Source organism: Aquila chrysaetos, chromosome 2, assembly GCF_900496995.4.
Source record: "Aquila chrysaetos chrysaetos chromosome 2, bAquChr1.4, whole genome shotgun sequence".
In the NCBI taxonomy this organism is placed as follows: Eukaryota; Metazoa; Chordata; class Aves; order Accipitriformes; family Accipitridae; genus Aquila; species Aquila chrysaetos.
This window is the reverse complement of record NC_044005.1, coordinates 26,584,087-26,606,492: the sequence shown is the minus strand read 5'-3', so window position 1 is coordinate 26,606,492 and position 22,406 is coordinate 26,584,087. Positions and strand designations below refer to the sequence as shown.

At 46.5% G+C, this 22,406-nt stretch overlaps 1 protein-coding gene across 3 annotated transcripts in view; it reads left to right on the top strand.

The window, feature by feature from the left end:
- Positions 1–22,406, top strand: part of IFT43 (intraflagellar transport 43) — a 50,440-nt gene that overhangs the window by 18,410 nt on the left and 9,624 nt on the right. For all 3 annotated transcript variants that reach the window (XM_030003185.2, XM_030003189.1, XM_030003197.2), the window contains 2 exons: positions 10,890–10,922; positions 11,438–11,484. In XM_030003185.2, the coding sequence (XP_029859045.1) occupies positions 10,890–10,922; positions 11,438–11,484 (80 nt within the window). The remainder of the gene's footprint in view (positions 1–10,889; positions 10,923–11,437; positions 11,485–22,406) is intronic.

Below are 22,406 nucleotides of genomic sequence, written 5' to 3'. Positions count from 1 at the left end.
AAAAAGTCTGAGATTCTGGCCTGTAAGGCTGTCTTTGTGACATATCCCAGAGTAAAGCCTTCATGTGAAAAGTCTGAGTCATTGGCTGATGTCATACCAATGTTGCTGTAGCTTTGTTGTTTCTGTTTTCTCAGGCTCTATCTCCCCACAGCTTTTCAAACAATTTGACTCAGTTTGGAAGCCCATCAAGTTAACTTGCTCCAATTTCACTAGTGTAGATGTAGTTAGAATAACATGCTTCTATTGATATATCTGATGTAGGTATAAGCACTTTTATGCCAGTGTAACTGAGCTCACACTTGGGAGTTGTACTGCTTTAAGTAATTTGTTTTTCAGAACTGACAGTGTTAAAATCTGTGGTTTGTTTTTTTTTTCCTTAGAAAGGAAGGATGAGCAGAGTGGCTACAGTTAGATTTTCTGTGTTGTGTAAATATATAGTGGGTCAGATGGGATACTGCAGCCACTTGTGAAATGATCTTGTAGCTGTTTGTGTTTTATTCTCTCCCCATTTGAGGTCTAAGCTTTTAGTTCTGTTTCTGACAGATGCAGTCAGTTGCAACTGCACACTTGTTGCTTTTTCTGTAGGGATAATTAAACTCTTTTCTGTTGTATTTCTAGTTCAGAGTCTTAGCAGTGTGAAATGATCACTTGAAATTTTTCTTTTTGTTTCCATTTGGCACATGTGAGAATAGAATTTAATTTGCAACCTGGTTTTCTGTTTTTCTACCCTTCCTGCTCCCTCTTAGTCCCTTACCTGCCCAGCTCTTGTAATACCTAGGTAAACTTGGAAATATTCTCACCATCTTGCTGATTCTTTCCATCAGACTACTGCTGTCTCAGACTGTTGCAAGATAGGAAGAGGAGGAGGGCCCTTAAGGTTTTCCAACCTGTAATTAGTTTTGAAATTAATTTGCACAGATGGTGTGCAAGTAAGATAAAGTATTTTATGGGTTCCCATAGCATTTACCAGTGCCAGATATTTAAATTCCTGAGAACTATCAAAATACTGTCTTTTACTGATAAGTTTTCAAAAATCAAGCATGAAAAGATTACTTTGGACTCCCAGTACCTCTGTAGAACAGCTGTCATTGCTAGGACTCCCATTTTGTATTTACAAAACACAAATGGATAATGGATAATGATGAGGACTGCAGGTAAGTGTCTGAGCAAACCCTCAGACTGGTCCTCTGCAATCAGCAAATAAATGGTGCAAAGTAGTGAGAGAAGAATCTTTTTTCCTTACCAATGTGGGTCTCTGCACCTGAATCTGCTGTATTTATTTAAATTTGTAGTCAAGAGAGAAGAATCACTCTCTATGAGAAGAAGCAGTCCCATTGCTGCCCCAGCAATATTCTAGCCCCAGTATTAGAGGAAAGGGGACCAGCCAAGAACCCAGGCAGCCACCTGGGGCCTAGTACCCTGCTGAGATTACATAAATAACAGTAATTACAGCTGGTTTTGCTACAGAAGCAGCTCTCTAACCACTGGATGGAGCCCAAGTGCCATTCTGAACGCTGTGCTGATGTCCTTAATGACATCAGTGTTGACACTTGTGACAAGCAAAGCAGAGGTTTATTGTCAGGTTATCTCATGCATCAGAAGGAAGAAACACAAAGCGCTTGCCAGTGGGAAAAGGGAACTTAGTTTTGCATACTGGTGAGGATTTGACAAAGGAGAGGTGCTTCCAGGATCCATTTAATTCCAGCTTCTGCTGATCTCATCTCTCTGACTTTCCTTACAGAACTTCATCCATTTTTCTCCCTATTATTATCATCTTTATTTCCTTGCTTCTTGGGACCCTTCCAGTTCACTTGGGTCCTTGATCCCTTTGGTCTTGCAGTCAGCCCCTTAAAATTCATACAGTTCTGCAGGCAGCAGCTAAGGTTGTTGTGGAATAAACACAGCTCATTTCACGTGGCCCTGCAAGCAAACGCAAATGCTGTTTTCAGTAGGAAGTGCCTTCCAGTGCCTGCACGTGTACCTCCTTTCTTCTACAGGCATTGTGGCAGTTTAGCAACAGGTGCTCCAGCTACAACTGAAATTTCTCCTGACTGATAGGTCATACAGAGTTGGAATAATCAAGGCTTGTTTAGGAGAATGACCACGCTGAAGTATTTTGGAACAGAAGTGGTGGTACTGTGTCCAGGAATGCATTTAACAAGAAGGTAAATATTAAGGGCCTGTAGGAAGGAGGGGAATGCAATTGGGGTGACCTTTAGAGCAGGGTAACCCAGCTTCTGTGTAGATATCATTTAGCGCTCTGGAGGGTGGGCAATGGTGAGATTGCACCCTGGAGCTGAAGGAAAGTTATTTAAGAGATTAAGGGGTTTTATGATTCAAGGTCTCTAGAGGTAAGTAAAGTTAAAAACCTCCTGTTTCAAAAATATGGGCTTAAACTATCCTGCGTTGTATCTACACGAAATGACCCCAGAGAGTGCCTGGTTTATAAAACCTCTAGCCATCCCTGTCTTGCAAGTGGGAGTAGTAAAGTGCTCATGAGTTTCTCTATCTGACATGGTAGGGGGAAGTTAGTGTCATTGCTTCTGCCCTCTACTCCCAGTCCAGCAGTGTTGAGGTAAATCTCAGGCTGGGCTTCCCTGTGACACTGCCATGTTAGGAATGGAGCCAGGCTCCTGGCTGTGGGGAAGACGGCAGCCTCGCTCTGCATCTTGCAGCCATCTGTGGATGTCCTCAATGATGTGAAGAGTATAGGCACAAAGGATCAAGGCTGCCAAGTGAGGGGGCACAACTTAGAAGGAGAAGAAAGAAAAGGAAGTCTGATTAAGTTTTGTCTTGAAGTGTCTGTTTTTGGGTTTGTCCCTGCATTGATCTGCAAGGGAATGAGGCAAGTAATGGCCCCTTGGGGACCTTCAGGACTTTCCTCTCAATGTCAGCCGTCATTTTCAATCACCCTCTCCCTCCCAGCCATTAATTTTGGCCCAGGATCATGGGGACTTGTCCATCTATCACTCCTAATTGACACTAAATGATCTGTCAGTTTATTGATGAACGGCAGGAGTGGAATTGTCACAATATATTTTACTTTCTAACAACTCCTCCTGACAATTTTACCTTGTCCATCTCACTCTCCTCACATAAATCTCCATTGGCCTCTCATTCCTTCTCTTGGGCTGATCTGGTGCCAGCCGCCTCCATGCCATCGGCACGCATCAAGGACATCAAGATGGCGGTAAGCTGCAATGTGCAGGCCCAGGGTGGGCTTTTTCCTCTCCCCCCCCTTTTTCTTTTTTCTTTTTTTTTTTTAATAGGCTGGATGTTCCAGGAATGCTAACAGGCTCTTGTCCTCTTGTCCCTCCATGTCATTGCTGGGGTGAGCTCTCCTTGGTGTTTCTGTTTAGACTCAGTAAAAATAACTGGCAGAAAAAGGAAAGTCCCTAAGAGACAGAAGAGTCATCTGAGAATCTCTCAGTACCAAGGCTGTGATGGGGGATTTTTTTCCTTTTAATCCTGCTTAGTGTGACTTGCAAGGGTTTTCTGCAAAGGGAAAATGCTAGATTTGTGCCCATTCCTGTGTCTTTGCAGTGCCCAGAGGAGCCTGGAAAAAGAGCTGGCCTTTTTTCCCCCTTTTTTCTTTTTTTTTTATAATTTCCTTTTTTTTTTTTAATTTCCCTTTTTCTTTTTTTCTTCTTCCTTTTTCCTTTTTTTTTTTTTCTAAGCTAGATTTCTGTTTATTTTTTCTCTGTTAGTGAAGTTTTCTTTGACTTCTTTTTCCTGAAAGATACTGGGCAATGGAAGAACTAGTAGGATTGTAGCATCTTGCTCCCCTAGAAAATGAAGCCTGCATGACAAAAATGGAACAAGAGTGTGACATTTTTGGTAACAGTCCATGTAAGCTGCTGAGGTGGCAGAGTGTGCTCAGGGTGAAGTCTCTTTGATTTTTTTTGACTGAGGACAAAGCATCTTCCTTCTTTAGTTCTCTGCATCTCCAAGGAATTTACCAGCAAATTCAGGGGGTACTATCCTTGCTGTCCCAAATATTTCTAGTTTAAAAAAGCAAAACCCTGTTGAAGAACACATGCAGTTTGCAACCCTTTGGTATCTATCAAACCCAAGGCTAAAAACTTGTCTGGCCTTTGTAGGTCACCTCTAAATTGGCTGTGAAGTCTAGCTTAATGCAGTTTACCTGCGGAAAGAGACCTACAATGACCTGATCTACATGCTTGGCCCTATTTCCCCCTCCCTCAGGCCCCCTCCCCATATAACCCCTCTACTATTCTCAAGTTCTTAATCCAATTTCTTAAAATATCTTCTTTCAGAAGCTGTTGCTCTCAGATGACAGCACAAGGTGCCGTTCAGTAATAAACACCTAGCTCTTTCTAGTGTTTTTCATTTAAATGTTTTTGGTGAGGCAAATAACAAGAAAGAAGTCTTTGGCCTGGTACTTCAGAATCGCAAGTTTGTTCTCTGTTGTGGAATTTGAAAAAACCAAACAACATTAGGTACTTTTTCTTTGCATTCTAGTTCTGTCTCCTTTAGCAGTCAGTTATTCTGTGTAACCATGAGGATCAGAAGTGTGCTTTTCCCTTTAAATGGAAACTGAAATGCTCCTGTAACCTCAAGAGCCGTTTGGTGTGAGTTGGCCCTGGTGCTTGCTGGAGACCAAAAACGTGATCACTTGGATGGGAGTCCCTGTTCTCAGGGACCGAAGATGTGTGGTGAATACCTCTAGAAACTGCAGCGCTGTTTTCCCACACAGCAGGAATTCATATTGAGTGTTGTTGTTTTTTCTGTTGCTCAGTGGCAGCTCTGAACAGCTCTGCTGGTCAGCTCTCTAGCAGTGAGCGAGTAGGGGAACCCTGGGAACATCTGTTGCTGGACAATGCACTGAGTAGGCTGAGGTTCAATGAGCCTTGTGAACTTTCTCTGTCAGCTTGTTCTTTCGTGCCAGTTCCTAAAGTCCCACTTGCCAGAGCTTTCCTCCTTTGTTGTTTCTGCTAAGCAAGCCCACCTATTAGGACATGAGGAGAAACAACACTTCTGCTAGAGATTGATTACTGCCTCACAAGCCTATTTCAGCTGGAGCTGGCTAGCCGCAGTGTTGATCAGATCCCATCCCACAGAGCATGCCTGCTCATCGCTGCATCCTTCTTCCTCCAGTGCCGTGCTCCAGGGCAGTGTGTTCAACATGTGGTCCAGGCAGCCCAGGGAGCCTGTGAGGGGCCAGAAAATGGATGGTGGGACCATTACCATTTAAAACAATGTGTGTCTGCCCAAAACCCCGTTGTAGAGATATAGATAGCCATGTGCCCCAGGGCTTGGAAGTAGAGGGCTGTGAGGTGACATCCTATGATAGAAATAAAGGCTCATAGTACTCCTTGCTCTGCTGAAATCAATGGCAAAACTTGCCTTGATTTTAGGAGATGTGAAGATTGGACTCTGTGATTTAATCAAGGCAAATCTGGCTTTTCCAGGCTGCCACAGTCCAGGGAGAGGGGGTGGAAACTTAAACAACTGATCAGAGCCCCAAGGAAAGTGCAATGGAATAGCCAAGAAGACACCTTGTGGTAGTGCTTTCCAGCATGGGCTGCAGTTCTAGTTTACATACAGCTTCGATAAGTGATTTTCTCCCCGTGTGCCTCAGCAAAGAAGCAGCGACCAAGACCCACACTTGGAGAGCCAGGAGAACTGATCAGTTAGTACTTGTGCGTCAGATTGGATGTGTAACTTAGTTGTGCCTTAGGCTATCAAACGAGCTGCAACTCTTAGCTCTCCACCCACTCACTGTGGTGATGGGCACTAAAAAAATACTTGAGCAAGAGAGTACAACGTCCTTTTTAATCTTTTTTTTTTCCCCTCCTCCCTCAGGCCTAGACCTGAACTACAGTCTGTGCCCTAGAGGCAAAAGGCTTCATGTCTCCCTGTGGGCTGAGCCAAGCCTTCGGCGTTGGGGTGGGTAAGGTTTTGGATGCAAGCACAGAGGCAGAACGCCGGCCAGCGACTAGCTTCCTGCGCACACAACCCATCTCTCAGCTCTCGCTTTGATCGCCCTGCTCTCTCAAAACAAAATGTATCTCTGAACATCAGGACGTTCCCTTTTCTTCCCTTTCATTCTTGTAGCAAGAGGGCAGCTTGAAGCAGCTTTCTGGTTCCACGTGAGTCATAAAGAGAAGGGGCTGAGACGCGCCAGGAAATAACGCTAACCCGCAGGCAGATGAAATCCTCCCCCCGCTGCGGGGGCCCTGTAAAACGCCCCAAACACGCTTCGATCTCGACTTGTGGCCCCAGCGCTCCTGCGGTGCGCCCCGCCCTCCCGGGCACAGCCCGCAGGCCCTGCAGATTGCAGGTGTGACCGCCTGCGGACAGTCACGTCAAAGCCCCGGTGCTGGCCTCCCGCGTCGCTCGGCCGCGGCCCGGCGGCGCGGCCCGGCCCGGGGACCCGCAGCCTCCGCGGGGAGCCCGGGCCGGGCGCCACGCCGCCGGGGCCCGGCAGAGGGCGGCCGCGGCCCGGCAATGCTGCGGCGCCGGCGGGCGGCCCCCGGGGAGCGCCGCCGCCTCGGGGCCCGCCCCGCCGCCCGGAGCCGCGCCGGCTCCCCGGCACTGACCCCCTCGGCGGCGGGACGCGGGGAGCAAAGCGGCCGGCAGCGAGAGGCTGCCCGCCCGGGCGGAGGGCAACCGGGCGGGCCGAGGGGGCTGCCCGCGCCCCTAGCCCTCTCTAGTCCTCGGCTGCCGCCCCCCGCCCCGCCGGGGCATTCCTGTCCAGCCGCCTCGATGTTCGTTGTAACAAGCCGCCGGAATTGCTTCCCTTTTCCTCAGCTGGGTTGCCCGCCCTCACACCTCCCTGGGAGCGCAGAAGAGGGCCTCGGATCTTGCACGCTGGCCTCCCGGCACCTGGCTGCGGCTCAGTGCAGGATGCAAGTGTGTCTACAGCTCTCATGAGCTGTGGACATTAAAGGATTTCAAGGACGTTTCCCCCCATTCATCCCAGTTATGTCCCCTGCTAAAATAGGTTAACGGTGTCTAATTAACCACTGCACATTGTCATGCTGCATAAAGATAGCATCCTGGCTGTTCTCTGAGCCCTGCTACTTTATCTCCATTTAGATCTCCGTGGTAGTCCATTAAATGAGAAGGAAACAGTTTAACTGAGATGATGTCTACATTAGAACTGCCTTTCACCCTTCAGCACAGACGTTGCAGGCAGCTCCAAGGCAGCTCGGCTGTACGTTAGGGGTGTGGGGGGGAAAGCCTCGGTTTTGAGGTTTAACCCCCTCTCATTAGTGTGCAGGGAGGATTCCTGCTGGCCAGAACTGAGCAAAGATAACACTCGAGCAAGATCAGATCTATACCCTCTGCCCCAGGATACAGCCAGGAGAGAAATAGGTATTCTGTACTAGGAGTTATATAACATGGGGGTCCGTCGGGGTCTTCTGCCCAGTTTCTCAGCTGTTCAACACCCTGAAATAGAGAGGGGGTCAGCAGCTGGCCAAAGCCAGAGGGAATACTGTGGGATTTTGGTTACGTTTGGGAGCACAGGCAGCCTTGCAGGGAAAGGGTGTTTAAACGGAGCTGTCCAGGTGACGGGGTTGGACCATGTTCTTTGGCCCTCCAGATGCAATGGGCTTGTCAGAAGAAATGAAAGAGACAGAGGTATCGCTGTCTCACAAAAACTGGGGGTGGCTGGTGTATAATACAGAAGACTGAATGCATTTCTGAGCACTGCTCCCAGGAATGTATTGTCTTGTTTGCCCTTACACCCTGAATGGGTGTATCTATAGTTCATACACAGTTGCTCATTTTGTAGACACTTGTTGCTACCCTCCCTGGGCTGTGCCTCCTGCTGGAGCAGACAAACGAGAGCAGTGCACTTCTTGTTGCTGAGATCATAAGAAAAGAATAGGAAATCTGTCTATGCTGGCTTGAGTCTGGTTTCTTCCATGTCTGCTTTCACTCTAGAGAGCTTTGCCCATGTGGTGAATGAAGAGGATGATGTGTACCCAGGCCTGATATTCCTGAAGGATGAAATGTTGTGTTGCAATTGGCATTGATAAGCTGAGCCAGTTCTCAGAAAGGGGTACTCAACAATGCTTAAAGCAGTGTGATAACTTTATGGAGAATGCCTGTGGGGCTTCCCATAGCACCTGGAGGGCAAAGAGGCAGGCAGGTGACTGGTTCTGCAGGAATAGTATCTCCATCTATAGCTTAGCCCTTGGCTAAGCTTATGGAATGGACAGGCTTGGAGGTAGGGCACCTTTTGAGGATCTGTTAATGACTTAGCTTACTGCCTTGAAGGTTTTTAACCTTAGGGCACAAGGCAAAGCTTGTCTTTTCTCTCAGGGTCACTTTGTTAGGTAGATTTAGGTAATGCGATTGGACGGAAAAAGCAAAAGATTAATCAGGAACAAACCAAAAATATTTTGTGAATTTTTTTTTCCAATCTGAAACAAGGAATGAAGAAGTAGTTTAACATCAAACAAAATTAAAGGAAGCCTCATGAAAAAGGAAAGGCAATAGTAGGCTGGTTGGTATCTTCTTTACCTAATAGCTCAATCATTAAGGCCACAAAGAGTGTAAAACATGCAATTCCTTCTTGTGCCCCGGAAGTTTCATACTATATTTCTGCGTGTGAGCTTATCAGCTGGTTTGAAATGCCAGTTTCATCAAATAATGCTATTCCAAATTGTATATTAACGCACATATCTAGTACAGGTGACTGGAAGCAGATGTCTCACCTAAACAGAACAACAGTCATTTCTAGCTCCTGTTCTAGTGCCATTGGTATTTAAAGGCTCCGTATAAATCACAGGACTGTTGGCATGAGAGACTGGCATCACCAACTGCCACCTTTGGACCCTGTGGCATAGGGACAAGGGTGTTCTCCTGGGGGGCTGGCTGTGGGGCTTTAGCTTGCCTTAGAGAGAGGGAACTGTCTTTGACAGGAGAGTGTTCTAATACCTGGGCTCTGGGATTAAAGGGGTCAGTACTATTCTCTCCTCCCAGTTTATGAATTTGTTCCCCAAATTACTATTTTTTCCAATCTAGTGCAGCTATCTCATAATGAAGTATTTGCTTATTGCCCTAAATAAGTCCTTTCCTAGCGTAACAAGGAAAAGTTGAAAAAGATTTAAGTCTTGGAACATGAGTGAAGCAGTCTCTTCCTCTAGGACTAAAATATGACTGCCTTCCCTGTGGGCCACCTGGATACCTGTCATGACAGGGAGCTCAGGAAAAAGAAACAGAAATTGCTTACAGGGATAGCAGGAGTGACCCTCTCCTGGGAAGTGTAAACATGTGGAGTGTTTCACTCCTGCCTGGGGATAGGAGATGAGTAAAGATGTAAGGAGTGTGAGTACTGAGGAAAAGAGTGTTATTTGGGGCTGGACAATTATCAAGAGTAACGGGATCATGCTAAGAAGAGGTTAGATTGAACCTCCAGGGAATCATCTCACTGTGCAAGGCTGTGCAGTGCCATCATTTGGGATGTTTCAGCTCAGTGAGGGCAAGGCTCTGAAGACAGGGTGTGGGGAGCAGTTCTGTGAAGGCAGAAGGGAGAGATAAAATAGGATAAATCTTGCATCCTCTTTCCATCTCTGTCTTCTCAGATTCTAAACTCTAGTGAGAGCTGGGGGTGGGTTCTCTGAAGCCATCCCTTTTTTTCTCCATAGTATCAGGGGGTTCACAAAAAGTGCTTTGCACTACCACTGCGGAGAAGGTTGGAGCTGGACAATTGCTCCTCACTGGAACAGCTCTTTCCTAAATTCCCCAGCTGCATTGCACTTCTGCCTCTTCTGATGAACAGAAGTGTGCAGATATAGCTGAAAGCCCAGATGCAGATGTCATCTACACAGCTGCAGTTCTGCTTATAGCAGTGGATATTACTGGGCTCAGATGTGCCCTGCTCGTTGCTCTTAGAAGAGTAGGTTATGCACAGGAGAGCTAGATGAGGACCATAACCTGCTGGAACAGAGAGCAGATGAGGAGAGGCCTGTCACATCTCATGGAAGTGCTTTGACAGGAGCAGTGCAAGGCAATGAAGCAACTTCTCTTACATCTTCCTGTGTCCTGGGATAGTGCATGTGGTAGGGGAGAGGCCCATGTATTCTTTGTCATGACACCCTGACTTCAAGGGAGGGGAGAATATTTATTCCCAATGCATAGAGATGAAACTTCACTCTGCAAAATGGCCAAAGCAATCAGCAAGTGATGGAGTATCTGCTAAAAAGAAACCTGGCATTTAATTAACTTTTCAAAGTGCTGGTTCAGCAACCTCCATGTTTTACATTTTGAATACTGAACAAGCGTCCCTAATCAGGACTGAATTACTTCTGGGCTTGCTGGGGTGGAGAGCAAGGGAGCTGCCATTTGCCAGTGCCTCCCCCCCACATTATTATTATGAACTCCTGTTAACTCAGCCAGATCAACCCTGATTTACTGCAGCAACAGCATCTCTCACCTGAACTTGGCCAGCTCAGATAGGGCTCCTAACCTACAAAGGCAACCAGATAATCTTTATGCGTGACCAGGAGGAGGAAGGACCTGTTGATGTCTCAGGGATAGGTAGACAAAGTATAGCATCTTCTTTACTCCTTAATGTGCTGACCTCTCTACTCAGGTAAGGCAAACTTTACCTGCAGCTGATAGCAGAGGGGATGAAAAAGTATCTGAGAAGCTAAAAAACCAGGAACTATGGCTCTTGCTGTATCTGGGCATGGCTGTCTTTTTGGACCCAAATAGTTCTGCTTCGATCTGATGCACTCAGGGACTTTTTGATACACTGGTTTAATGGTCACTCAGAACTTTTCAAAGGTGCAGTGTGTTATATCGGATCTGGTGTAGGAACTGTTTTGCACAATAACAGTGATATAGGGAACGGTGCAGTTTTTAAATTTTTTCTAGCCTTTTCTAAGCATAAGCCTTTCCTTGTCTTGCAGGTCAGGAAGAAAGCATGCAGAAGAAGTAGAAGAGTAAGTTCCTGTTGTTGCTGAGACTTCTTCCACAACTTTTACATCTGATCTCATGGAGAAGGGACATGCAACTCGAAGCACCAGTACACCAAGATCTGGAACTTGGGAAGGGTGCAGACCCTAGCATGAAATCAAGTCATGTGTCCTGGGATGGTGCAGGGCTGGTCACTCTGTAGTTCCCTGGATATGGAGTAGGTGATGGCTCTGTCATTCCCATACGACAGAAGGAAGGAAAAGTAGAAAGCATCTGCTTTCCTCCCAGACCCACCCCAGGCCCTGCTGTCTGCAGCCTAGGGCTTTGTCTCAGGTACAAGGCATCTTGCTTAAGCACTCTAAGCTGAGATTTCTGCTGAGTCCGGCAATGAGGGGTATGGAAGGAGGTCAGTCTGCAGGCTAAGCATACCTGGGAACTCTGCCACTGACAGGCCATGAGGCTTGTGGGGAGGAAGGGGACACAACGAGATGCTTTTCTGGGCTTGCAATTGAAATTCTTTCTTCCTTGTGTTTTGCTGCAGTCATCGTCTCAGACAGCAGAGCCTGGAGGCATCAGATGATGGAGGAGGTAAGGTATCACCTACTTGACTGCATGAAGTGCTTTCATGCACATCTGGGGATTCTCCAGTAAAGTGAGGAGAAGCATCTTGTAAGAAATTGCAAGGTGTATTGGTTTTGTGTGGCAAGGTTTTGGTAGTGGGGGGGGGGTGTTACAGGGGTGGCTTCTGTAAGAAGTTGCTGGAAGCTTCCCCTGTGTTCGAGAGAGAGCCGATACCAGCCGGCTCTAAGACGGACCCGCCACCAGCGAAGGCCGAGCCAATCAGCGATAGTGGTAACGCCTCTGTGATAACATTTTTAAGAAGGAAAAAGTTGGGACAGAGGGAATACGGCAGCCGGAGAGAGGAGTGAGAACATGTAAGAGAAACAACCCTGCGGACACCAAGGTCAGTGAAGAAGGAGGGGGAGGAGATGCTCCAGGCGCCGGAGCAGAGATTCCCCTGCAGCCCGTGGTGAAGACCATGGTGAGGCAGGCTGTCCCCCTGCAGCCCAGGGAGGTCCACGGTGGAGCAGATATCCACCTGTAGCCTGTGGAGGACCCCACGCTGGAGCAGGTGGGTTTCCCGAAGGAGGCTGTGACCCCGTGGGAACCCTGCACTGGAGCAGGCTCCTGGCAGGACCCGCGGATCTGTGGAGAGAGGAGCCCACGCTGGAGCAGGTTTTCTGGCAGGACTTGTGACCCTGTGGGGGACCCACGCTGGAGCAGGTTTTCTGGCAGGACTTGTGACCCTGTGGGGGACCCACGCTGGAGCAGTGTGCTCCTGAAGGACTGCACACCGTGGAAAGGACCCATGCTGGAGCAGTTCGTGAAGAACTGCAGCCCATGGGAAGGGCCCACGTTGGAGAAGTTCATGGAGGACTGTCTCCCGTGGGTGGGACCCCACGCTGGAGCAGGGAAGAGTGTGATGAGTCCTCCCCCTGAGGAGGATGAAGCAGCAGAAAACAATGTGTGATGAACTGGCCGTAAACCCCATTCCCCGTCCCCCTGTGCCGCTGTGGGGGTTGGTGGAGAATCCGGGAGTAAAGTTGTGCCCGGGAAGAAGGGAGGGGTGGAGGGAAGGTGTTCTGAGATTTGGTTTTATTTCTCATTACTCTGCTCTGGTTGATTTGTAGTAAAGTGAGTTAATTTTCCCCAAGTTGAGTCTGTTTTGCCCGTGACGGTAAGTGGTGAGTGATCTCTCTCCTGTCCTTATCTCGACCCACAAGCTCTTTGTTATATTTTCTCTCCCCTGTCCAGTTGAGGAGGGGGAGTGATAGAACGGCTTTGGTGGGCACCTGGCAACCAGCCAGGGTCAACCCATCACACAAGGAAATGAACCACCCTGGGGGTAGACAAATGCGGGAGCTGCTTAAATCTCCCCAGCTGCTGAATGAGAGAGAGAGACCAAAGGAGATGGAGAGGAGGATGAGGAAGTGAACCTGTAGTGTAACTCTGGCTCTTCATTAATACAGAATGATAAAGCACCTTTGGGAAGAAGGAAAGTGTCAAGAACACACTTTTCTCTGTGATTACCTCCACTTGGAGAATAGTGGACTGGGGCAAAAAGATACCTAAAAGAGCAATAAAAGGTTAAGAGCAGGGAAAGAAATCACTGCTGTCCCCTAGTTTAGGTGATAGTATGCTCTACTTTAAGTCTCTCTTATGTGTTATGATAACATCCCTGTCTTGTTCCCATCAGGACAAGTGCCTGCACTGCTCTCCTTGGGTCTCTGTCATGGGGCAATTTAAAAAATCCACTTGCCTAATCCAGGATCATAGATCATAAGCAAAACATAGGCACTGGTGGGTAATCCCATCCCAACCCTCTACAGGCTGCTGTGAAGTCTACTGGACTCCTGACTTAGCACTAGTTTTCTTGATAGTGTGTATCACCTGCTCTTCTAGGACTGGATGAGCCAAGAGAAATCTCAGGAAAAATCCACACTATGGATTTTGAGAAAAGCACTAGAGAACTATGGGGAGCATAGAAGTTCATTAGAGTCTCTAGGAGCTACCTCAGTTTTCAAGGGCTAAGAATTTTATACAGTGTATAAATTTTATACAGTGTATAAAAAGTTGCATCCGTAAAATATCACCAAGCATCAGAAGAATTACCAGGAGTCACAAAGGATCAGACATCAGTATGGTTAATGAGATTAAATGAAGACTTATTTGGGTTTTCCAGACAGATTAAGCATTGCAACATATGACTGCCAGAAGTGGCACCTTTATAGCATTGGCATCTTCAGAACAGACTTAATTTTTCCCCTGGGAAGTTTCTTGGGCTTCTTAAATTTCAGCGTATGTCACTGAGGCTGGTAGACTGTTCTGAACAGCTCTTTGAGTGTTTGCATACGTGCTGTCCTTCTTGTTGAACCTTGGTCTTGTATTCAGAGTATAACTGTCTTTGCTAACCAGCCGTAAAAATGCTTGCCACATGTTTGCAGCATGTGACTTTTAGTGTTCCAAGACCTTGGGTAATTAATACAGAATAGAATTGATGCAGAATGTGGTATGAAGACATGGCAAGTCCTAATACACTTCACTTATTTATCTGTGCCTAACCTATGGTTAACAGTTGAATTTGGATTGTTTGCAAACCAGAGTTCAGTTTTGGATTAACTCTATGTGTTAGAAGAAAGATCCCACTAATCTGTTCCTACCCAGGCAGTTTCTGGTACAGTCAAATACACTGGGTTATGGATCTAATTTGCATGTGGAAAATCTCTAAATGGATCAGTGCATTGCATGCTTGTGGTCCTATTTCTGCAGGACATTAAGCAAGTTATTCTGGGACAGGAGTTTTCCGTGTGGGCTCAGCAACTGCAGTGGAGAAAAGTGACATATAAACAAATGCCAGAACCTAAATAAAATTACTTTTTTGAATAAGCAGAGATACAAATAACTGCCCAGTGTAGAATGCAGGGAGTAGCATGCTGTGGCTGTGCAGTAAGTTGAGCCGTATCAGCATCCCCTTCTCACAGAACTGCACTTGGGCTTGTGTCCTTAACTGTAACAGTAAAGCTCAGATTCTAAACATACAAAAATCAAGATATTGGTGTATGGATCCCCAAGGATGGGTCATGGTTATTTTGTGCTGCATAATGTGTTAGCTTGTACACCTTAATATGAACAGGCACAGTTGCGTAATGATTGCTGCTGTCAACCAATACATTTGAATCGTCTTTCTTTAACCTATTAGAAAGCTGAGCTGTACCATTCCATTAACATTGTTTGTCCCCCATCCAACCTTTTCATTAGAAGAATGAAGGACAAAGCTATATGCCCTTAAAAAGGTATTCTTGTGTATTTGAAATGTGCTCAGTTGTGATCATTTATCCATCACTAACATGCAGAGGCTCAGAATTTGGAGTCTGTTGGAGAAAGTGTTGAAAAAGCATAGGGCCTGGAGAGAGCCCAGTTTGGCATGTGGAGAATGGAGGGAATGTTGTACAGCCAAGTAGAGACTTTTGGGCTTGATATGCCTTGTAGTTTCAGAAATAAAAGTAGATTTCTCTCACTGCTCCTGGCCATTCACCCCATGCATGAAATAGCATCTGATTCCTCATATCAATGGGAGTTTGGGACAGAAGGACAGTTGCTTCTCAGGCTGTATGGAAAGACTGAAGTAATAGGGGAGATTGTAAGGGGGTGAACCAGACAGGGACATGCATGGAACTATCAGCAATTTCAGCCATTCCTTACAGTTGCACAGGGAAACCCAGATGGTGCAAGTCATCCATACTGTGCAATTCAAACTGTTGAAATACTAGCAGTGAAGCACCTTGGCTCAGGTTGTGCTCAGAATTCATTTTCTCTAATCCATATTTCTTCTTCATGGAGGCTAGTCCAGGGCAAGAGAGTCACTTTGAAGAGGAGCCAGTTTTGAGTTACAGGAAAGCAAAGACTTGTGTTTGACTAAAAGCACCATTTGCTCCTGTAAAACTCCAGGCTGGAAAGACTATTTTGAAAGTGCAGTGTCTCTTCAGAAATAGCTCTGGAGTGTCTAGCTGATGGATATTGGGATTTCCTACAGCACCCGCTGTGAGCTTAGTGCACATCCTCCTGAACACTCACTGGTACATGCTAGTACACAGGCATAGCAAGTGGATAATGCACCTTTGATAGGTGGATGTGTGTCCAGCTGAACCTTGTTGGGGCGGGGGTGAGGGGGGCCAGGTCCTCTGCATGGTGGGAAACCTGCTTTAGCAGGATTTAATGCATCACAACTGGAGGAATAATAAACCTTCACAAGCAACACAAAAGTGTTTAATTCCTAAAGGACAGGCCTAGTTGAGTCACTTTTGGCCAGGGGCAATTGGGGGCTTAATGCTGTGTATGTAGCAATCTGGGCAATCTGAGAGAGAGGAGTTTAAGGGTAATTGCTCAATTTTCTGTCCATGTCAACAGGGGAAATGGGCAGCAGTGACCGAGCTCTGTATGGCAAGGAAACTGCATGAGATGGTAGATGTGAGACTATCAGTGGAATTTAAAAAGTGCTATCTGCAGAGCACTGCTTCCTTTTCTGTAGCAGCCAAGAGCTTCTCCCAAGTGCAGACTATTCTTTGTCATCAGGTGGACGGGAAGACAGAACAGCGAAGTTCACATTGAAGGGCTTTCCACTCGCTTTGCTCTTTTCTCCAGCAGGGCAGTAGAGTCTCTGCTTCGACTTTGCTTGGGTATTTCATTTGGCTTTACTCTGCTTGTGTGTCTCTTTCTGACATGCAGCTACAAAGGGCTGTTTCCTGTTGGGGTGAGAAATGCTGTCATCCCTCCCCACCCTCATCAGCAAACTGCTTTGTCCTTTTGGCTAAAAGTTTCTTTGTTGTTCCTTTTTTGTCCACCAGTTCTGCACTGCTGAGTTGCACTTCCCCAGATGCCTGTCTCCTCACTACATTGCCCTTGGATTTTTCTCCTCGGCACTCTACTAGTGTTAGCTAAGGTTGTAATCTCTCTCCCAGCTATCCCTCCCCCATAGACTATTGCCCCATCTTCAGAAGTCCCTTCCCCCCTGCTCTCTGTTACCTTTGGGATGCATAGCTCCTAGAACAGGGCTTTTATTGGAGGATTGGGGTGTGATGTGTGATTCTCTGTCTGCAGGAACAACGGCTTGTTATTTTAAAACAGATAGTGTGTGTGAATGAGACAGCTGATTGAAATGAAAGCCTGACTATGCTACACAGACAACCCAAACCTGACCTGCAGGTGAGGAAAGCTGCCAGGAGACAGTCACTAGATCTGTGCCCTCAAGGCAAAACCCCTTCCTGCCTGCTGGGAAGCCTCCTCAAGGAAGCAGAGCTGATGATTAGACCTCTCTATACAATGTCAAAGCTCTAGAAGGACTTCTTACCCTTCTGGTGTGTGCCAGCAGCTCCTTTGCATTTGAACAGGGTGGGAGTCCAGGCTCTATGCACAACAGAAGAGGAACTGGGCATATTCTATGGTCCCCGCATCCTTCTGGGGAGTGATGTCTGTCTGTCAGGTGGGAGACAGCCCTCACAGGATATCCAATACCTGGAATTCACAGCCATAAAATATCAAACACCGCTTGAGCTGCATGCACACCAATGATGAAATTGTTCAGAAACAGAGCTGAGAATAGAGTGCAGTGTCAGTTATTGTTGGTTCTGTCATTCCTCATACAGTTTGCCAGTTACTTCCCTGGTGAGCTGCTGTTTTTGCAGAACACACCAAGTGCTGGTGGATTCCAGGGGCTGTGAGCTGCAAGGACAGCTGCATTGGCTGAGCATGAGGGTAAAAGCGGGGGGGGTGGAATTTGCAGGAACAGTCAGGGAGATGGCCAGTGGGTACTTCATAGGCTCAGGAGGCAGTGGTGGACTGGTTTGGGGAGAGCTAAATGGACGAAAAGTTCTGAGCATCAGTGAAATGGAGATGGAGTGAAAAACATGGTGTTTTGGAAGTAGTGTGAATGGGCTGAAGAGAGGGGCCTGGGGCAAAGAGTGACAGTGACTGCTGAGTTTCTGGGATTCTGCACTGTGACTCTGTGTGTGGCTCTGTCAGCACACCACAATCCTCCCCTTGGCTGCTCCCCTAATGCACTACCCTGAGTCTCTATGCAAGGTCAGTGAAGGGCAGACTCAGCCCAACCTGATGGTTTCCACTGAGCTGTTGGTCCAGGCCAGTTTGAACTCCTCCAGTGACTGCTGGCATTGTGATCTAGAGCCTCTGGTGTTCAAGGAAAGCTCCCTCCTGACAGCCACAGTGGGCAGGGGGAAGCAGAGAATATGTCCCAAGGGATATGTCTGAAGTCCTATTTGAAACAGCAGACTACTGGCCAAGGGGCAGCGGGCAGCTTAATTGCAAGGGAGCAGACACAGCTTGTTGGGGGCTGAAAATGATGGTCTGGGTAAGCATCTTCCATCACTAAATTCTGCGATATGGTAGATACACAGTCATATTGGGTCTGTGATTGCTGAGTCCATAAGTGTAGTTGACGGACTAGGTTTACCTAAAATACCCTTTAAGAAAAAGCTCTTGAAAGATGATTACAGAATTGAGACACCATCATTTAAAACTGCCTGAGGCAAACTCCTTTGAAAATTGCAGCAGTGGAGGGACAGAGAGAGAACTGCGTAGCCCTTGATTGTAGTGTCGTTCCCTCAGGACCCGTCCCCCCTCCCCCTCAGTTTCTCATCTGATATGAGAGGGAGCAGCAGTAAGATTCCTCATCTGTCTTATGAAAATCCGATTCTGAGTGGCTCTGATCAAACCCGGCTGGCTGTCAGCAGCGGTGGCCTTGTGTGGAGGGAGGGAGGCTTCTGAGGAGTTGCTGGATGTGGAAGTGTCATGGGTGCTGCCGATCAAAGAGGCATTTTTTAATAAATATATATAAGAAAAAATAAAAAACCTAAGGATTTAGCATAAAAGAAATGTAGTTTGTCTTGTTTTTCCAGCGTAACATGAAGAGGATGAAATAGAATCAGACACGCCTGCTCCTGAACATACTTCCACAGGAGCATCCTGAGAAGCTGCTTTCCCTGCCACAGTAATGCTCTAATGCAAAATCACTCATCTCCAGCATTGTTGAGGACGGTTTTGTGTTTCTGAGTTCACCAGACCCTCCCTGGGCAACTCATGCCTTCTCATCTGCTGCCCCACCACCTTCTGAGTATGTTTCAGCAGGGGAATACTGCAAAGGAACAGGGAACAGCCTTTGAAAAGAGGAAAACAGATGTTACCAAAAAGGAGGGCAGGCATAGTGCTCTGTCAGGGGGCTGTTGGTAAGGCTAGGAGGTGTGTCACCACTCTAACTGATGCTAACTTCAGGAATTCGGTGGACTCCAGGTCCTGAGCCTGGCCTCCAGTCTCTCCTGTCTGCTGCTGGTGAACAAACCTATGCATTGAGAGATTCCTCATCTTCAAAGCCATCAGTGTCTGCTCTTACTTCTTGCACAATAGAAGCCATGGATTATTGCCTGTTGAAGCCCTGCAGTGAGCCCAGCATCTCATCTGACAAGGCTGTTCTGTGCCCTGTCTCTTCACTCTTCCCAGGGGTTGAAACTGGACAGAGCCTTTGTGTCAGTAGCAGCCTTGGGAAGTAGCAAATATGCCTGATGCCTGTCCCCAGCAAGCTCTCAGGTGAGGAAGAAGCCATGCCACACCAAGCAGTCTGTGAAAGCACAACACTATTGAAGTAAGTAGAGCGTCTCACGGACTACCCAACCTCCCAGCCAGTCATACATCTAGCTGACAGTATCATCAGAGCTTGGTGGCAGAAGAAAAAACTATTTTGTCTGATGCAAGGCAAATGCATAATCTTTTAAGGCAAGGCTGGAGGGTCAGTACTGACTCTGCTGCATGACCTCCCCTAGATCCTATGAATCCTCTGGCACCCACTCGCTGGGTGACTTTTCCGATCAGCTTGGCCAGGTTGTGCTGTTACTATTCTCTTTCTCAAAAGGGTGCTTTGGGACATGGGACACTCAGGTTATCTTCTTGTCTCAGCTTTTAAGGCAGTACCCTAGTAGCTGTGGTACTGCCTGCTTTTCACTCTACTGTTTTCATCTCCCTGCTGGCTGATCAGGCGGGTACGCTGTTCCGTATTGGCCTACTAGTAGGGCAGCTCCAGTCAGGGAAAGGCATCCCTGTGAAATTCATGTCCAAGCATCCAAAGAAATGTTCTTTATCCTCTCCATTTGCCTGCTCCTCTCCTGAGAAAGCTTCCAAGAGGCTTCAAGCTTGTTTGTGTGTTCAGCAGAAGCTGTCTGTGTCCCTTGTTCCTTATGGTTTTTTGAAGATTTTTTTTTTTGCCTGTTGCTTTCCACTTTTTTCTTTTCTTTTTTTTTTAATTCTCCATTTTTCCACTTAGAGAGAAAAATTATTTATTGCGTTGAGATGCGCTAATTAAAGCCATTTTCTGGTATTTGGTTACTGAAGTGTTTGATGTCTCTCTGACAAGACCATGAAATGCAAGGAGTGTCCACAGGGACAGAATTTGCTGAACACGGTGCTTTGTAAATGAGGGGACACAGTGTCGCAGCAGCTCATGAATATGAAACGCCCATGATGCTACCTCAGTGGACTTGGGAACACAGATGAATCCTGTCATGTGCTAAATGAGACCAATTTCTTTCACTTAACTTCATCTTCAATCAGACCTTCTTCCATTTGCCTGTTTAAAATTCCCCAAACGTGATGCAGAAGGTAACAGCATTCAGTAAAACAAAGTTTTGCCGCAGCAGAGATATTGTAATTATTTCAGTTTTACATTTTATGAGCAAGCAACTTAAACTAAAGTTAGTTTCATTCTTATGCCTGCTCAGTGGCAAGAGACTGCCAGCTCCAGAAGCCACTACCTTCTCTGTGTTCTCTGGATATGGTGGTGTGTGGACAGGGAGGGCAATGTAGTCCCTACTGCAAGAGTGTCCATTCTGAACTGGCCTTTGAAACACTCACCCAGTTGAGGGAAGTGAATCAGACTACGTGAGGTGGAGTCATTTTTTTGGGTGTCAGGGTGTTGGCTCGGGACACTCTTAAAGCAGCTCAGGTAGAAAGTGGCAACCACACTGCTAACTGCAGGCCTAATCTGGGACATGGTTTCTAGATGCAGCTCTGCCACTGATTTATTGCCTGACCTTGAGCAGATTCTGTCTCTCCCCACTTATGTGCTGTCTCATATCTAACAGAGAACTTTGTTCTTTGGAGCTAGGACCAGATCTTACTGTGAGCTTGCAGGATTTTAAGGGACCCAGCCTGCAGGTGTTGCTACTAAACCAAATTATGAGCCCTGCCTGGGAAGGGAAGTGCAACTCACCAACTTGCAGGAGCAAATGGGTATTAAGGTGGTGCAGGTTCTTCCACCTCCTGCTTGTTGCTTTCTGTAGTTGTCTTCCTCAGCTGTCAGTAAGTTATTTGCTAAGAGGTAAAAAAGGTGATGGTTACTGCATGTACTCTAATGCGAACACGTAAAGCCCTCCTTTGTTCATGACTTAAAAAGCCACTGTGTCTTGCTTATTGTTTGGTTATCTGCATGTAGCATGGGTCACCCTCAGTCTTTCCCCTCCATCTTTTCCTCCTACCATCTACACAGTTCTGCCTTATGCTGTTGGTGTCTTGCCATAACTTAGCCATGAAGCTCTTTTTTTGTAAGACCTAGCTCAGTCCAGCTATTGTAATAAAAATACGATTCTTACTTATATGCTGGGACTTAGATGTTCTGAGACAATCAGTTTGGTGCGGTATATTATAACACTTCTGTAAGCCAAGATTTGGTACTGGTGTCTCCTACCTCACCATAACTTCTGCATGGATACACTTATTGTGTCTCCTACCCCACCATAACTTCTGCATGGATACACTTATTTTGGTTTTGTTCTTTGTTCACTCTCATTCACCATCACCTGGGCGATAGAGGGGAGTTTGCACTGGTGATCTAGCATTTGGTGCTCATTCAGTTTTTCACACCTCTACCATAAGCAGTGTCTAAAGCCAATATCTTGTTTCTTTATGGGCTGAGAAATCTATGGGGAAAGGTTTTGTATTACTCTGTTCTCAGTCATTTTGAGCCATAAAGAGAAGCCTCATCCATTCCTCTTTAAGGTCACTGCATGCACTGAGTTTTTGTGTTCCTCCCTCCATCTGCTATTGCACACACTCATTTCTTCTGCTTCTAAAACACTACCTGACATGTGTTTCTACCTATTCTCCCCTCCCTTCAGCTAAAATGAAAGCAGGATACTCACTCTCAGGGGAAGAGTGAGTGTCATTTTTAGGAGCACTCACTCTGGGAATGTTACCTGCCATATGAAATGGAGATTCAGAGGAGTTCTGTCAGGGGGAGACTGGTTGAGGGAGGTGGTATAGGTTACAGTACCTTGTGGCATGTTGTTCAGAGGCCAGCTGGGACCAAGGTTGGTAAGATGGTTTGTACTCAGTTTGTTCCCCTGTTAAAATTTTTTTACCAGTAACTCAACTTTATTTTAATGTTTCTTACTATTAGTATCATATCAGTTTGTTCTGATTTCAAAGTCTGCAGAAAAGCAGAGAAGAACAGCTGAACTGTGGTATTTTCATGTTGCTTCTGAGATTTGCCTACAGTTTTGATTAAAATCGGTTGATATTAAAGACTATGGAAGCTGCTGTCTTCTCCAAAATGCAGCTGGGTAATGCAACCTTCCCCTCTCCTTAAAACCTAGAGCTAGACTGCATAGAATCATTTTTTGTTTCCAGGTTTTGAAGCTACCCCTTCTTCTCAGCTACCAAACATTTTCTTTTTGTAATGCACAGGCTGTTTGTTCACTTCATTGCAGTGACCTGGTATCTGTGAAGGTGTTTCCTTTTGCCCACAGGCAGCTTCTTAGCATGTAGGTATATTGTGCAGTCATTTCTAAGGTTTACGTATGCGGGCACTGAATTCAGGCATGAAAGCCTGGACGGTAAAATATGTGTCAAGATTCTCCACCAAAACCACAGACTTGTGGAAAATGATCTGA